Genomic DNA, 18,440 nt, shown 5'->3' with positions numbered 1-18,440 from the left:
GGAAAATGACTCATCTGCCTGCTGGGTGTGTGCAGCGATTCCTCCCCATGGGAAGACAGAGTTTCCCCTAATAGCTATTTCGCTAAGCAGCAGTGAACAATGGTCATCCTGGGCCTTTTCTAATGACACTGAGACTAATGAGGCCCAAAACTGCATGAGTGATGCAACTGGAGACGGTGGATGCCACTGCTTTGATGGTTGGTACATTAGTTACCACCCCCCCCCCCCCCCCCCGGGAAAAGCCATCTGATGGTCAGACATCATGGCCCTCCACTATTGTCAGATCTGACCAACCAGGTAATACTATCAGCAACTGTAATTTCAAAAGGGACTTACTTTCTGGACAGTAGCACTTGTACCATTCATATAACAGCCAAACCTCAATGGAACTCAATGGGTTTGCAGAGAAAGGGCCAACTTGTGGCTCCCAGGAGAGAGAGCTAGCCAATAGGACACCCAACAAGGGAGCAGAAATTGGATGAGATGCTGCTTCCTGGTTTACCTTGTACCCCAAATACAAATGCTGGAAACCCTGGACCAGCATCCTTCCCTCCTATGGCAAAAATGAGGATCTCACAACCAGAGTGCTTCCAGATAATAGCTTTCCCCTTCTACGGGGTGGTCCACCATTCAAGGGAAATCATCAACCTGGCAGCAGTTTTAGAGGAGATCGCTGATAGTACTGCTAAGGCCATGGATGCGGTCCAGGATCAGGTGAGGGAATCACCACTGAAGTAATGGCGCTACAAGAGACAGTTTCGCAGAACTGAATGGCTCTCGATTTTGTCTGACCAAAAAAGGAGCTGCATGTACCGTTATTGGACAAGAATGCTGCAGCTACATCTCAGATGAATCGGAGAACACTACCTCTCTCTCTGTTCACATTCAAAAGGAGGTAAATAAAATCCAGAAAATCGGGACTGGCCTACATGGAGTGTACTTGTTGCATGAGACAGCTGCTTTGTGTAAACACTAATCAAGGGTGGCTGCAATAATCAGAGTACATATGAGATAACGAATGTTTAACAAGCAGCCCCAGACAGTGCTCAGAGCTCAATTGATTACAGATTTCCAGGCTTTATGAGCAGGGGCTCTGTAATATCAACTGAGATACAAGCTTGCCAATAAACAGTATGTAATTTTAAGTAAACTGTGTTTAACAATTATTCCCTTGGTCTGAACAAGTCCTCTGGTAGAGAGGCAGATCGACATTGAGGTTGTACCCTCTGCTCCTAGACTCGCCCACTACAGGAAACACCTCTCCTGATCCACTTTATCTAGGCCTTTCAGTATTTGGTAGATTTCAATGAGATTCTGGACCCCACCCCCTATTCTTCTAAACTCCAGTGAGTACATGTCCAGAACCATCAAATATTCCTCGTACATTAATACTTTAGTTCCTAGAATCATTCTCATGAACCTCCTCTGGACCCTCTCCACTCAGCACATCTTTTCTTCGATAAGGCATCCTAAACTACGCACAATAGTTCAAGTGCAGTCTGACCAGTTGTTTATATCCTTGCATTATATCCTTGCTCTTATACCCTAGTCCTCAAAATAAATTCTAATGAACGCATTTGCCTTCCTTATAACCAACTCATCCTGCAAGTTATACTTTAGGGAATCCTGCATGAGGACTCCCAAGTTCCATTGCACCTTTAATTTTTTAAATTTTCTTTCCATTTAGAATATAGTCTACACCTTTATTCCTTCTACCAAACTGCATGACCATATACTTCCCTGCACTAGATGGATTAACTACTTCTATGCCCATTTTCCCAATCTGTCCTTCTGAAGACTCCCTCAACATAACCTACCCCTCTACCTATCTTCATTTCAGCTGCAAACATGGCCACAAAGCCATCAATTCCATCAACCAAACCATTGGCACATAACGTGAAAAGAAGCTGTTCCAACACCAACTACTGCAGAAGATCACTAATCACTGGTAGCCAACCCGAAAAGTATGTTTATGCTGTGTTGGCCTTCATTATTTGGGGAATTCAGTTCTAGAGGCATGAAGTAGCTCTATAGAACTCTGCTTATTCCCCACTTGAAGTATTATGTTCAGTTCTAGTCCATTATAGGAAGTATATGGATGCAGATGGCATTTACCAGAAGTATGTGAAGAGCAAGAGAGAGCAAGAGCAACACAGAATAGGACCAATCAAGTGAGACAATGGAAAGTGTGTACCGGAGGAACTTAATGAATACTTTGCTTCAGTATTCACTATGAAAAAGGACCTTGGCGATTGTTGGGATGACTAACAGCAGACTGAAAAGCTTGAGCAAATTAAGAAAGAGGATGTGCTGCAGCTTTTGGAAAACATCAAGTACGATAAGTCACTGGGACTGGATGAGATATACCCCAGGCTACTGTGGGAGGCAAAAGAGCCTCCCACTGAGCCTCTGGCAATAATCTTTGTATCATTAATGGGGATGGGAGAGGTTCCTGAGGATTAGACAGTTGCAGATGTTGTAGAGATAGCCCAGGAAATTATAGACCAGTGATTGGTAAATTGGTAAGTGGTTGGTAAGTTGATAGAGAAGATCCTGACAGGCAAGAACATATGAATATTTGGTGAGGCATAATATGATTAAGAATAGTCAGCATGGCTTTGTCAAAGGCAGGTTGTGCCTGACAAGCCTGATTTAATTTTTTGAGGATGTGACTAAACACATTAATGAAGGTAGAGCACAAGATGTAGTGTATATGGATTTCAGCAAGGCATTTGATAAGGTACCCCATGCAAGGCTTATTGAGAAAATAAGGAGGCATGGGATCCAAGGGGACCTTGCTTTGTGGATCCAGAATTGGCTTGCCCACAGAAGGCAAAGAGTGGTTGTAGACAGGTCATATTCTGCATGGAGGTTGGTCACCAGCAGTGTGCCTCAGGGATCTGTTCTGGGACCCCTTCTCTTCGTGATTTTTTATAAACGACCTGGATGAGGAAGTAGAGGGATAGGTTAGTAAATTTGCTGATGACGCAAAGGTTGGGGGTGTTGTGGATAGTATGGAGTGTGTCGGGGGCTACGGATGCAAAACTTGGTTGAGAAGTGGCAGATGGTGTTCAACCTGGGTAAGTGTTAGGTGGTTCATTTTGTTAGATCAAATATGATGGCAGAATATAGTATTAATGGTAAGTCTCTTGGCAGTGTGGTGGATCAGAGGGATCTTGGGGTCCAAGTCCAAAGGACACTCAAAGCTGCTGTGCAGGTTGACTGTGTGGTTAAGAAGGTATACAGTGTATTGACCTTCATCAACTATGAGAATAAGTTCAAGAGCCAAGAGGTAATGTGACAGCTATACAGGACCCTGGTCAGACCCCACTTAGTGTACTGTGGTTCAGTTCTGGTTGCCTCACTAAAGGAAGGATGTGGAAACTATAGAAAGGGTGCAGAGGAGATTTACAAGGATGTTGCCAGGATTGGGGACCATGCCTTATGAGAATAGGTTGAGTGAACTTGACCTTTTCTCCTTGGAGTGACAGAGGATGAGAAGTGACCTGATAGAGGCACTGATCGCGTGAATAGTCAGAGGCTTTTTCCCAGGGCTGAGATGGCAAACGTGAAAGGGCACAATTTTAAGGTGCTTGGAAGTAGGTAACGGGGAGATGTCAGGGTAAGTTTTTTTTTAAACGTAGAGGGTGTTGAGTGCATGGAATCGGCTGCTGGCAATGGTGGTGGAGAAGGCTACAATAAGGTCTTTTATGAGACTCTTGGATAGGTACATGGAACTTAGAAAAATAGACGGTTATGTGTAACCCTAGGTAATTTCTAAAGTAAGTACATGTTCAGCACAGCATTGTACTGTAGGTTTTCTATGTTTCCATGATGATGTCTGGGTTATAGACAGCACTTCTTATGAGAAAAGGTTGATGCTAGGGCTGAAAACTTCAGAGTTAAGGAGATGAAAGGTGTCTTGATAGAAGTGCATCGGATGATGAGAGGCATAGATAGAGCGGACAACCAATGCCTACTTCCTAGGGCAGAAAGGGCTAATATGAGAGGGCAATTTTTTTTTAAATTTTTTTTTGGGTGCATGGAAAGTGTTGTCAGGAGTGATAATGATGGCACAATCATTAGGGACATCTAAGTAACCTTTAGATAGCTACATGGATGAGAGAAAATGCAGGGCTATGCGAGAAAGAAGCATTAGATTGAATTTGGAGTACATTAAAAGATCGGCACAACATTGTGGGCTAAAGGGCCTAAAGTGTGCTGTACTGCTATGTTCTAACACAAGCCACTAACATCAGTGGTAGGGAAATTATTGGAAAACATCCAGAAGGACAGGATTAATTTACACCTCGAAATGCTGGAATCAATCAAAATGAATCAGCATAGTTTTATTAAGGGGAAATCCTACTGGTACAATTTGAATTTTTCTGACATACCACCAAGATATCTTGACAAGAATAGGGAGGATGTTGTTCTGTGCACAGGTTTCTGTAAGGACATAACATGTTTCCACATGAAAGACAGACCCACAAGATTTCAGCCCTGGGATCAAAGGCAAGTGGACAAATTGTACCTAAATCACTGGAGGAACACAGCATGTTTGTTTCTTTAGGAAGAAGCACTGTCGACGTTTTCGGGCCGAGACCCTTCGTCAGGACTGAGCCCTCACGAAGGGTCTCGGCCCGAAACGTCAACAGTGCTTCTTCCTATAGATGCTGGCCTGCTGCATTCCACCAGCATTTTGCGTTTGTTGCTTGAACTTCCAGCATCTGCAGATTTCCTCGTGTTTATGTTTGTTTCTTTGTTTATTCGTTTAGAGATACAGCTTGGAACAAGCCCTTCAGCCCTTCAAACTGCACTGCCCAACAACCCACTTACTTAATCCTACCCTAATCACAGGACAATTTATAATGACCAATTAATCTGCTAATCTCTACATCTTTGGGTGTCGGGAAGAAACCAGAGCACCTGGAGGAAATCCACAGGCACAATGGAAGGAATGTACAAACAGTCTTACCAAGGATGTGGAATTGAACTCTGAACTCCAATGCCCCAAGCTGTCATAGCGTCATACTAACTGCTACTCTACCGTGGTGCTCCCTAAGCACAATGCAATTGCTGATGCCTTAAGAGGGAGAAGCTGATGGTGAATTGTTTTTGTGATGTGAAGCCTGTGACCAGGAGCAAACCACTGGAATCAGAGTTGGGAGCTCACTGTCTGTTGCATACATGAATGCTCTGAATAGGGATATTGAAGATATGATTGGGAAGTTTAGAAATAACACTGCTTGTTGGTGGTGACCAGGAGAGTCTAAGAACAATATAGCTAATAGAAAAAAATCTTCTGAAGCCTTGAGAGATGCAGAAGGAGGTTGCCCATGAGGAATCTGGGCTAGGGTTTAGATCATTTAGGAGGTAAGGAGAAATATCTTCACTTGGGGGCATTAAATCTTTGGAATGTCCTATTCAAGAGGACATTCAAGGCTTAGTCATTCATGACATTCATAACAGGATTCTGGATGTTACAGTAACAAAAAGGGCATGGGAATAGGGAATGAAATTGTTGTGGAGGAACAATTCAGTCTACTTCAATGGAGTAGAAGCGTCCAGGAATTATATGATCTGATATTGTAAAAGCTAAATTTCTTATTAAGGAAATCACTATGGGAAGTTATTATGCAATTTCATATTAATAAACATAGGTCCAAACACTACAGGGGAATGGGGGTATATTTTGATATTCCCCCAATCCATATTCAAATTTCACAGTCGAGGTTTTGCTCATTACTAATTCACACTTAATCCTCAGTACATGAACTCTTGCAACACAGCCCAACTCCTGGGATTTCTGATCATATGATCACTGGGCTGTGAGGTTATGTAAGTTGAACCTATGGCTATAGACAAAAATTTGTGTGATTCAGATCATACCCTCTGGTACAAGACAGAGTCTGGACCTAGTACAAGGTGTATAAAATCATGTGGTTCTCCTAATCCTGGGGATATAGATTGTGTTATTCTGACCTCTCCAACAAACTCATCACATACATATCCAGCCATGCATTAACTTTATATAAAATTTTAAAGGACTGCAATGTTTCTTTCAATACAATCAGATGTCAAATAAATTTTCATTAAATTAATAGAAATTACTGTGTATTAGCAATCAGAATAAACTGTTTTGAATGGACTGGGAAGTTATCCGGAACAAAATTTCAACAGAAGCACACAGGTAAATACTACCTTCAAAGCATTTTTGTCTTACCATAGGAACAGATGGAGCTGCCATGGAGACCAGGTGTAGTCTAGGTGGAACTAACTGGTATCGATGCAGGTGAACATGACCCGAGTGATACTGCGGGAAATTTGATGTCACTCTCTCTTCCCTGTAAATCCAGACACAGAGATTAGTAACTACACCAACAGAATCAGCTCTCAAAACAGATGGGATCCTGATCAGCTAGAAAAAGGGCCCCATTAATGGTAAACATCTTTCAATCAGATAGTGCAATGTACTGTTGAAAGTTAAATCAGGGTAGCACCCTGGGGTGGTACAAGTAACTGCCTCCAAAATTGGACAGGGTGGTGAGGTTGGTGTTTGTCACACTGGCCTTCATCTGTCAGGGCACTGAATATAATAGTTGCAATGCTACGGTGCAGCTGTACAATATCTGAGGCCATTAAGAGTATTGCTTGAGAGTGAAAAATTTACAAAAATTTTGCAAAGACCGTAGTCAGCATGGTTTCCTCAAGGGAAAATCCTGCCTGATATATCTTTGAAATTCTATGAAGAAATAACAAGCAGGATAGACAAAGGAGAATTAGTTGATGTTGTGTACTTGGATTTTCAGAAGGCCTTTGACAAGGTGCCACACAAGGCTGCTTAACAAGCTACGACCCCAGGAAAGATTATAGCATGGATAAAGCAGTGGCTAACTGGCAGGAGTAAAAGAGTAGGAATAAAGCAAGCCTTTTCTGCTGGTTGTCAGTGACTAGTGATGTTTCACAGGGGTCTGTGTTGGGACTGATTCTTTTTATACTCTGGTCAATGATTTGGATGATGGAATCTGCAAAAGATATGAAGATAGGTGGAGGGACAGATAATTTTGAGGAAGTAAAGAGACTACAAAAGGGCTTAGATTATGAAAATGGGCAAAAAAAATGGAAGATGTAATGAGGTGTTGGGAAGTGCATGGTCATGCCTTTAGTAGAAGAAATGAAAGGTTTGACTATTTTCTAAATCGAGAGAAAATACAAAAATCTGAGGTACAACGGGACTTAGGAGTCCTTGTGCAGGATTCCCTAAATGCTAATTTGCAGGTTGAGTCTGTGGTGAGGAAGGCAAATGCAACGTTAGCATTCATTTCAAGAGAACTAGAATATAAAATCAAATGTAAGGGGGTTTTCTTCTTTTGGGGTTTTTTTTGTGTAATGGAATTCTTTTGTTACTGCGTATGTTAATCAAAATGGCTTCTTTGTTTTGTTAAAAGTAGGAATGCTTCTTTGTTATGATAAGCGCTTTTCTTGCAGTTTGTTTGGATTAAAATTACTGATAATGAGAATTGTATTCATTTGTTAACCAATCAGGATTAATGTTATTCTCTTTCTTCTGAGTCTGTAAACTACTGTTGGCGGACTTTTGGGGAGTTGGCGCGAGGGGGTGAGAGAGGGAGGATGCGATGCTGTAAGCTGGGCGATGGAACGGACCCCAAGCGAGGGTCCGAGGCCAGGAGGTTCGGCGAGGAGAGGAGATGAAGACAGACATGCCAGGGGTGCTTGGTTTATCACTTTGGGTGGTCCTGAGCTACAAGTCGAGGAGGTCTGAGGGGATCGAATGGTGGCCAGAAGACTTTGTTAGTTGAGCTCCAACAGTTGTACACGAAGTGGTTTGGACTTTGATAAGTTTTGGCGCCTTTTCTTTATTTTCTTTTCCTTCATATATACTGTATCATTATTAATCACTTAGTTTAGTAATCTCTATAAAGTGTAATCATTTAAATGCATATGGTGTACTGTCTGTTATTTGGTGGGGTGGGGCATCACACAGCATCCACACAAGCTGATTATTCAGTTTGGTGGGGCCGAAGGCTGCTCCCCCTAGACGGAAGTGAGCCTGAGGCTAGCCAGGGGGCTACACAAGGATGTAATGTTGAAAACTTATAAAGCACATGTGAGACCTCACTTGGAGCATTGTGAGTAGGTTTGAGCCCCATATCTTAGAAAGGATGTACTGAATTAGAGAAGGTTCAAAGGAAGTTCATGAAAACTATTCCAGAAAGGAATGGCTTATCATATGAAATGTGTTTGATTCCTCTGGCCCTGTATTCAATAGAATTCAGAAGAATGAGGGGCGACCTCATTGAAGCCTTTCAAATGGTGAAAGGCCTTGATGGAGTGGATGTTTCCTATGGTGGGAGAGTCAAAGACCAGAAGAATACAGTCTGAGAATAGAGGGATGTCCTTTTAGAACAGGTGAGGAAGAATTTCTTTAGCCAAAGTGGTGAATCAGAGGAATTCTTTGCCACAGTAGCAGTGGAAACTGTCTGTACACATATTTAAGGCAAAGGTTGATAGATTCTTGATTAATCAGCGCATGAAGGGGTAAGGCAGGAGATTGGAGCTGAGAGGAAAATTGCATTAGCCATGATGAAATGGCAGAGCAGACTCAAAGGGCCAAATGGCCTAATTCTGCTCCTATATGTTATAGTCTTATGGTCTAAAATGAGAAAATATCGGTTCAAACTGAGAGGGTAAGATTTAAAAGGAACCTGAGGGGCAACTTTTTCACTCAAATTAAACAAAGAGCAAGTACAAACAAGAGAAAATCTGCAGATGCTGGAAATCCAAAGAACACACACAAAATGCTGGAGGAACTCAGCAGGCCAGGCAGCAACTTGAAAAAGTGTACAGTTGACGCTTCAGGCCGAGACCCTTCAACAGGACTGGAGAAAAAAAGATGAGGAGTAGATTTAAAAGATAGGGGAGCGGAGGGGAGAGAGAAACACTAGGTAATGGGTGAAACCAGGAGGGGTAGGGGTGCAGTAAAGAGCTGGAAAGTAGAATTAAACTGGGAGACCCTGCTCCTCATTCGCATTTTGATATGCTATCCATGGCCTCCTCTACTGTCGTGATGAGGCCACACTCAGGTTGGAGGAACAACGTCTGGGTAGTCTCCAACCTGACGGCCTGAACATCGATTTCTCGAACTTCCTAACTTCCCCACCCCCTCCTTCACCATTCACCCTTTTCTCTCTCTCACCTTATCTCCTTGACTTCCACTGTCTCCCTCTGGTGCTCCTTCAGCCTTTTCTTTCTTTCATGGCCTTCTGTCCTCTCCTGTTAGATTCCCCCTTCTCCAGCCTTGTATCTCTTTCATCAATCAACTTCCCAGATCTTTACTTCCCCTCCCAGCTTCACCTATCACCTAATGTTTCTCTCTCACCTCCCACCACCATCTTTTTTCCCTCTCGTCATGTTGAAGGGTCTCAGCCTGAAAAATCAACTGAGTTCCTCCAACAGTTTGTGCATGTTGCTTTGAAAAGTAGTTGAGCCAGGTACACTACAACACTCAAGACAATCTGAACAAGTACAGATGAGTTCGGCTGAAGGACAAGTTTCCATGTTGTACTACTGTATGGCTCTAAAAGAAGTAATGGATACTTGGTATGTAGTGATTAAATTACTGTGCTAGTAATCCAGAGACCAGACTTTAAACCTCAACAATGTGGCCATGGAAATTTAATTCAATTATTTATTGGTATTATGATCAATGATGACTATTAAATTATCGGTCACACGGACAACAGGGGTTTGGGGACAACCACAATGGTTTAAGGTGGTGGATCCTCTTCACCCCACCATCCCCACTGAATATAAGTGAACCAGAAAGGTTTTTACAATAGTCTAATAGGCTCTGAAATTAAGATTCCTTAGTTTAAAAAAGTTCTGTGATTTGCTACAAAGTTAAGAGCACAAGCAATCAGTTTGCCATTGCAAATGAATGAATCCAAATCACTTTTTGAGATCATCCTGCAGAACTTAAAGGAAGGTACAGATGAATCTTACTTCTTACCTAACAGTCTCCATCCAATGGTTTCTCTGGATCTCAGGGCCTCTCTGTTGATAAACTGAACACTGTTGCTGCTGCTGGTACTGGTAAACTGAACACTGTTGCTGCTGTTGTGGTGGAGTACTGGCTGGTACTAATGGGGTATTCATCAACATAGGAGTGGCTGTCAAGGGTGGCTGCTGAAATGGCACCAAGTGTAGAGGTGGCACTGGTTGTTGAGTAGCTGGCAGAGTCGGAAGCCGCTGTGAAGCAGTAGGCCTGTACGAGGTCAGGAGCCCGGGCTGCATGCGCGCATGATAAGATGGCACAGGTCGGGCAATGGGGTAACTGGCTGATATGGGAGGTTGACAGGACTGGCTCGCTACCTGAGTAGAGGGTGTGGGACGAGATAAAGCATTTGAAAATGCAGAGTCTGTAAGAGAGCAGAAAAAAAAATCAGCTTTATATTAATTTGCATTAAGTTGTTACATGAATGTGTAAAGACTACCTAATCTAAGTTATGTTTTGTTTGTCACATATACATTAAAGCATACAGTGAAAAGTGTCATTTGTGTCAAATGACACAGTACAGGGAAATGCTGGAGGTAGCCCACAAGTGTCGCCGTGCTTCTGGTGCCATCATGGCATGTCTATAACTTATTAATCCTAACCTGGACAGCTTTGGAATGTGGGAAGAAAGCTGAGCACCCAGAGGAAATCCAAGTGATCACAGGGAGAACACACAAACACCTTACAGTCAGCGGAGAGAATTTAACCACAAATGTTGATCGCTAGCACTGTAATGTGCTGTGTAACTAACTGCTACGCTACTGTACCCTCCACAATAACTTAATTAACAAGATTATAAACATTAAATTACAGAAAGCTAGAACAGTCTTCTACACACTACTATAACTTGCTGATGCTGTCAAATGAGGCCAGCAGAAATCTGCACCAGGCATTTTAAAGAACCAACTATTTTCCGATCACAGCTTTCTTGAAGTGATACAAAACCTGTCCGAATAGTCAGGACAAACTTTGCATTTGTGCAACATTATCACTCGAGCATGGGCATAAATGAAAAATACAGCAGGATGCCCAGCAATATAAACATGCGCTAGCATTTATGAAAAACACTCATCTTTTATCTGCCTTTACAAGCATGACCTGTGTCGATGTTCTTGAAGTACAGATTATCATACACCTGCACCAAGCTGGTGAGCTCCACATTCTCACTACTTTCCCAGCAAAAAGAATTCCTGAATTTCCCACTGGCTTTATCGCCGAGCAAATTGTGCTTTTTGACATTTAGTTTTAAACTCTCCCTACCTTAAAGCAAACAGATGACCCTATGTTCACTTCGTAAAATCTTTGCCTAATTTTAAATATATTGATTAGGTACCTATTTACTTTAAAGTCTCAAGGAAATCTGCAGATGCTGGAAATTCAAACAACACACACAAAATGCTGGTGGAACGCAGCAGGCTAGGCAGCATCTATAAGGAGAAGCACTGTCGATGTTTCAGGCCGAGACCCTTTGTCAGGTCTCGAAGGGTCTCGGCCCAAAACGTTGACAGTGCTTCTCCTTATAGATGCTGCCTGGCCTGCTGTGTTCCACCAGCATTTGTGTGTGTCCCTTAAAGTCTGTTTGATCTTTCAAGACACTTATCACATCTCATTTCTGGTATTATTCCTGTTAAGGATAGTGTGTCTGCACAATCAAGAGGGAGGCACTGTTATTCATGCAGCAAGCTTGTTCTGTCAGTTGATTAGCCAGTTGATACCTCACTTCATTAACCTGCCTTGTTCCACACCTTCTCTAGAGTCAACAATAAACTGAAAGCTTCAATTGTCACCTAGTATTTATCATGGTCCAGTCTTTCTTAATAACTTTTGTCTAGCTCTCTTTGCCAACATCTTTACTTCCCATCTCTGACTTGAATCAATTGTCCAAGGATCCCCAAAGATTTAAAACTTTTCTCAAGTTATTCTCTTGCTTCATTTTGCATCCATGCCATCGATATCAAAAAATGTTTCATCTATTTCCTAAATGCTCTGATAATCGTTACCTATCCAAGTTCCATTTATCTCACACCCACTTTTTAGCAGTTCATGTTTTTAATTCCTGCCTTGTGATATACAGTCAGACAGACATACTTTATTGATCCCGAGGGAAATTGGGTTTTGCTGCAATCGCAGCAACCAAGAATAGAGTAGAAATATAGCAATATAAGACCATAAATAATTAAATAATAATAAGTAAATTAAGCGAAGTGGAAATAAGTCCAGGACCAGCCTATGGCTCAGGGTGTCTGATATTCTGAGGGAGGAGTTGTAAAGTTCGATGGGCACAGGCAGGAATGACTTCCTATGATGCTGCAGATCTTGTTCTTTTCCCAGTAGCATTTGTATCCCTATTCTGATCTCTGGGGGATAGGAATGGGAGTTGATGGGACTGAAGAAAGAGGGCAGGTCAGTCAGTGAATTTTAATTGTAAATGCAACCTTAAGTTGGCAAAGGCAGCAGGAAAAGCCAGATCTACAATGATAAATACTGCAATAGAACAGGCCACACAAAGTAGTAGGGGAGACAAAAGGTTTTGAAAAATCAGACTAACGTGAGGTGAAGTAGCCCACAGCCTAACGTATTGTTATCTAGCGGTGTGCCTTGGGTTCCTAGGAAATCCAAGGAAGAGAATCAGATTTATAATCATTGACATATAGTATGTCCTTTAATTTGTTGTTCTGTGGCAGCAGCACAGAGAAAGACATAAAAAAAACACTATTTCAGAATAAAATTAAAAGTGCAAAATACGAATAGCGTTCATGGGTTAAGAGTGATTATATGATAAAATTTCATAAAGTGACATCAAGAGCAAAAGCCAGAATCTTAAACTTAAATATAGCCAACTGCATAAGTGTACCTACAAGCATACTAAAGAGGATTGAGAAGTCAAATTTAGACATGATTGATGATGAGGAAGGAAAAACTTCATGAAGCAGTATTTGAAAATTCTCAATGTATCATTCCACTGACAAATAAAACCTCAAGAGGAAAACAGCTCTGGTCTTCTCCTTGGGGATACGATGTATACGATGGAGGATTTAGTGTGTTGCCCAATCTCTTTAGATTCCTCTGCAACCTTTTCTTTCTTCTCACAGTTCTTTCCCAGATGGTTGTGATCTCTCAAAAAACAAATACATTAAACTCATTAATTATCAAATTCACTAATATAAACTGTGAGTCGATGAGAGCCTAGAACAGATACACTTGTGGCAAAGGCTGTAAGAAAAAATCTGAATAAAGCTCATTAACTTAAAACGTTACCTGCTTCACCCTTCACAGAAGAGCCCCAATTGTGGATTTACAGTGTGTATATATAATTTTTTTCATACACTCAAAATCCACAAAAGCAGTTTTCATATTTATTCTGTCTGCTTTCTATTATTTAACCAGTCCTCTACCCATACACTCAACATAGCCTGTTGAAACTATTTAAAGCCTTAGAGGTTGCTACAATCTGTAGATGGTACATATGGTAGCTACAGTGTTCCATTGGTGGATGGAGCAGATGTTCAGGATGAAGAGTATTGAAGTGAGTTGGTTTGTGTTGGCTTGGGTTCAGCTTCAAGTGTTGTTACAGCTAAACTCAGCCACAGATGCAACAATAGCAAAAGTCTGGGATTGTCAGGAGCCAAGTCGCTCAAGGTATTGGAAACAAGACTTGAACTTGCTCATGTACATGACTGAGCCAGTTGTAAGACTATAAGATACAAGTTGCGTATCTGTTCAGAATTTGATGGTAATGTCCAAAGGTGATACCAAAGATCAAGGGTGGTTAGATTCTTACTGGTATTGTAACTGCTGGTATTAGCTGTCCAGACTTGAACACCATTTAAGCCCTACTGCCCACTATATTGTAAACTTTATTTCTGGGGGAGTTACAAATATCCACAAACACTTTGGAGCAGCACAAAGGTGGGGGAACTCCTGCGGCAATGTCCTGGGCTAAGTGACAGAACTGGCTGCTTTCTGACATTTACAAATATACTTCTGCAGGTACAACTCCAGTAAGTGGAGAAAGTTCACTCAATTTCATAAGACCATAAGTATTGGAGCAGATTAGGCCATTTAGTCCACTGGGTCTGCTCTGCCATTCAATCATGACTGATCCATTTTTTTCCTACTCAGTTCCACTCCCCAGCCTTTGTCTGTAACCTTTGATGCAGTGTCCAATCAAAAACCTACACAGCTCTGCCTTAAATACAGCCAGCAACCTGGCCTCCACAGCTGCCTGTGGTAATAAATTCCACAAATTCACCACACTCTGGCTAAAGAAATTTCTCCGCATTTAAATGGATGCCCCTCTATCCTGAGGCAGCACCCTCTTGTCCTAGACTTGCCCACCATGGGAAACATCCTTTCCATATCTACTCTGTCTAGGCCTTTCAATGTTCAAAAAGTTTCAATAAGATCCCCCCTCATCCTTCTAAATTCCAGCAAGTACAGGCACAGAGCCATCAAATGTTCCTCGTATGATAACACTTTCATTCCCGGAATCATCCTTGTGAACCTACCCTGAACCCTCGCCAATGCCAGCACATCTTTTCTTAGATGAGGAGCTCAAAACTGTTCACAATACTCAAGATGAGGTATCAACAGTGCCTTATAAAGCCTCAGCATCACATCCCTGCTCTTGTATTCTAGACCTCTTGAAACGAATGCTAACATTGCATTTGCCTTCGTTCAGCACAAGGACACCCAAATCTCTTCGCATCTCAAAATTTTGGATTTTGTCCCCATTTAGAAAATAGTCTACACCTTTATTTCTACTACCAAACTGCATTACCATGCAGTTTCCAATATTGTATTTCATTTGCCACTCTCTTGCCCATTCTCTTAATCTGCTGAAGTCCTTCTGCAGCGTACCTGTCTTCTCCACCAATATTCATATCATCTGCAAACTTGACAACAAAGTCATCAATTCCATCATCTAAATCATTGACATACAGCATAAAAACAAGAGGTCCAATACCTATCCCCTACGGAACACCACTACTCACTGGCAGCCAACCGGAAAAGGGTCCTTTTACTCCCACTTGCTGCCTCCCACCAATCAGCCAATGCTCTATTCATGCCAGAAACTTTCCTGTAATACCACGGGCTCTTAACTTGTTAAGTAGCCTTGTGTGGCATCTTGTCAAAGGCCTTCTGAAAGTCCAAATGTACAACATCCATTGGATCCTCTTTATCTACCCTACATGTAATCTCCTCAAATTCCAATGAACAAGTTACTACTTGATGTCATATTCCACCAACACAACCTCCAATACACTTCTCCTCCATATTTGATAACCACATCTTTTATCCATGTTTGCAGTAATGTTGCTATGTTGCTGAGTAGTGCTGACCATTTTGGCAAGTGCCAGCTAATAGAACTCTCCCCAAAATCTTCCATCACTTTCAGCAGAGTGAATTCTAATGGGGCATCATCATCAAACCAAATTTTCCATTCTTTCTGTGGAAGAACATACCTGGACAACTGTTAGCTGCCAATAGAACTCTGTAACTACAAGTGCTGTTGGTATACCTCCACAATACAACAGCCAAGATGGGCTGAGTCTCACCTTCGTTGTGGTGTTTAGTGTTCTCAACCATTTATCATTACCTGTAGAAAAGTTAATTTGGTGAATATTGACCGTGATGACAGGCAATCAAGGACAGATGGAGAACATTCCTGTCCTAAACTTCTACTTGTACTGATACTTCTGACATTCACCAAGATTCCTGATCCAGTCAGATATTTGATTAGTTACAGCAAATCTAGCTAGTTTGCAAAGCCTTGAACATTTTTAGTTATGTCTGGTGTTTCTCCTGTCATGTTCACCTATATTCTTCATTAAACAAGGACTGGTCCACAGGCTTAACACTACTGATAGTGAGATTACAGAGGAGCATAATTCTGTAGTGCAAGACCACACTCAAGGATGTTGAAATTGAAAATGCTAGATGTTTTCAAATCACCCTATTTTAGCATAGTAACAGAGCCACACACTAAATGTTTCATAATAGGCAGATGTTTTCTTGTCCTCACGACAGAGTGGTGATTACTCATACCAGTGGTACAGATACAGATAACAAAGGATGATGTCTAATAGATTTTTCCCTTCTGTTGATAATTGGTACTGACTGCACCATATCATGTAGCTTTACCACAGTCTTTTTGTCTCTTCTTGCAGGAATGGACTGCCAGAAGTCACAGATAAGCTGTCTAAGAAGAACAAGGAAGTAACGTAAAAAATTAATACATAGATCAGTGATGAGATATATTTTGGAAAGAAAAATAAGGAGAGAAAATATAGATTGAATGGCACCACTTTATGGGAAATAGAGATTGTGGAACCTGGGTGCATACATATATAAATATTTTCAAGTGGAACAACATGACAAATGGTTTGTAAAGCAAATGATAGAGAGATGTACTAACAAAGCATACACGGGGAAGCATTTTGAACTCTTAAAAAATGGTTAGACATAACTGGAGTATTGCATTCACATTTTATGACCAAGATATGAAGGGCCTAGGAAAGATTTATGAAACGGAAAATGGTTAAATGATGCAGCTATTAAGTTAGATGAAAAAAGACAGTTTGTTCTCACTGGAGCACAGAAGGTTAATGAAGATAAAGTTATTCCCAGTTGTGGATGGCTCAAAGATCAGGAAACACAAATTTTAGGTAGAATTGACATAAACTTTACAAGGAAAGTTGAACAAACTCTGTTATTATCTGCTGGAATTCAGAAGAGCAAGTGAAAATGATTGTAACACAAGATTCTAAAAATTCATGGCAGGATGAATTAGTTGATTATTTAGTGGAAGAATTGAACTAGGGATTGTTGTTTAAAAATAAGGGATCACTCATTTAAGGTAGACGAAGTAAAATTTCTTAAAGGGTTGCAGAAGTATTTAAATCTTTCTCAAAGGGAGGTGAATGCTGAGTCTTTTAGGCCGTGGCAAATTGATTCTTAACAAGAATCCAATCAGCCGCCATTTCAGTAAATGATGGCACCAAGTCACCTACTCTTGTTCCTAATTCATATTTTGGTGGGAAAAATAATTCAGACAACGATTATGACTAGGAACACTCAGGCTTTAAAGATGGAGGAAACAGAATTTTTTTTATTTAAGTAATTAGATAACCAGGAGGGATAAAACTAGTACTCAAAGAGGAAAGAGGAATAACTGGCAACCAAGCAGAGTATTTATGTGCAGGATATACTCCCTCTACTGAAGCACAGCAAATAGCGCTGCTACTTTGCAACTCCAGGAATCCAGGTTCAATTCTTAACTCTGGTACAGTTGCAAATTCTCTCTGCAGTGGTTTAGGTTTCTTCCATGTGTTCTGGTTTCCTTCCATATCCCAAAGATATGCAGATTGGTAGGTTAATTTGCAGCCATAAATTGCTCCTGCTGTTTAAGTGAAGGAGAAAATCTCAGAAAAGTTGATGAGAATATGGGGAGAATGAAAAACAAACAGAATCCATCCAGTGGCTAGATGGGAGATGCCAGAGAGTAGTGGTGGATAACTGTTTGTCAGGTTGGAGGCTGGTGACTAGTGGTGTGCCTCAGGGATCTGTACTGGCTCTAATGTTGTTTGTCATATACATGAATGATCTGGATGATGGGGTGGTAAATTGGATTAGTAAGTATGCAGATGATACGAAAATAGGTGGCATTGTGGATAATGAAGTAGGTTTTCAAAGCTTGCAGGGGATTTAGGCCAGTTAGAAGAGTGGGCTGAAAGATGGCAGATGGAGTTTAATGCTGATAAGTGTGAGGTGCTACATTTTGGTAGGAATAATCAAAATAAGACATACATGGTAAATGGTAGGGCATTGAAGAATGCAGAAGAACAGAGTGATCTAGGAATAATGGTGCATAGTTCCCTGACGGTGGAATCTCATGTGGATAGGGTGGTGAAGAAAGCTTTTGGTATGCTGGCCTTTATAAATCAGAGCATTAAGTATAGGAGTTGGGATGTAATGTTAAAATTGTACAAGGCATCGGTGAGGCCAAACTTGGAGTATTGTGTACAGTTCTGGTCACCGAATTATAGGAAAGATGTCAACAAAATAGAGAGAGTACAGAGAAGACTTACTAGAATGTTACCTGGGTTTCAGCATCTAAGTTACAGAGAAAGGTTGAACAAATTAGGTCTTTATTCTTTGGAGTGTAGAAGGTTGAGGGGAGACTTGATAGAGGTATCTAAAATTATGAGGGGGCTAAATACAGTTGACGTGGATAGACTTTTTCCATTGAGAGTAGGGCAGATTCAAACAAGAGGACATGAGTTGAAAGTTAGGGGGCAAAAGTTTAGGGGTAACACGAGGGGGGGATTTCTTTACTCAGAGAGTGGTAGCTGTGTGGAAC

General features: G+C 41.3%; 1 protein-coding gene across 15 annotated transcripts in view; it reads right to left on the bottom strand.

The window, feature by feature from the left end:
• Window positions 1-18,440, bottom strand: part of LOC132406305 (E3 ubiquitin-protein ligase Arkadia-like) — a 190,580-nt gene that overhangs the window by 51,273 nt on the left and 120,867 nt on the right. For all 15 annotated transcript variants that reach the window (XR_009516128.1, XR_009516129.1, XM_059991787.1 and 12 more), the window contains 2 exons: window positions 10,034-10,442; window positions 6,227-6,347 (listed from right to left, as the gene is read on the bottom strand). Coding sequence is in view for 13 of the 15 variants with exons in the window: in XM_059991787.1 (XP_059847770.1) it covers window positions 6,227-6,347; window positions 10,034-10,442 (530 nt within the window). In the remaining 2 variants the exon portion in view is untranslated. The remainder of the gene's footprint in view (window positions 1-6,226; window positions 6,348-10,033; window positions 10,443-18,440) is intronic.

Source organism: Hypanus sabinus, chromosome 16 (genome assembly GCF_030144855.1).
Source record: "Hypanus sabinus isolate sHypSab1 chromosome 16, sHypSab1.hap1, whole genome shotgun sequence".
Taxonomy (NCBI): Eukaryota; Metazoa; Chordata; class Chondrichthyes; order Myliobatiformes; family Dasyatidae; genus Hypanus; species Hypanus sabinus.
The sequence above is the reverse complement of the archived record's forward strand: the minus strand, read 5'-3'. Positions and strand labels throughout refer to the sequence as shown.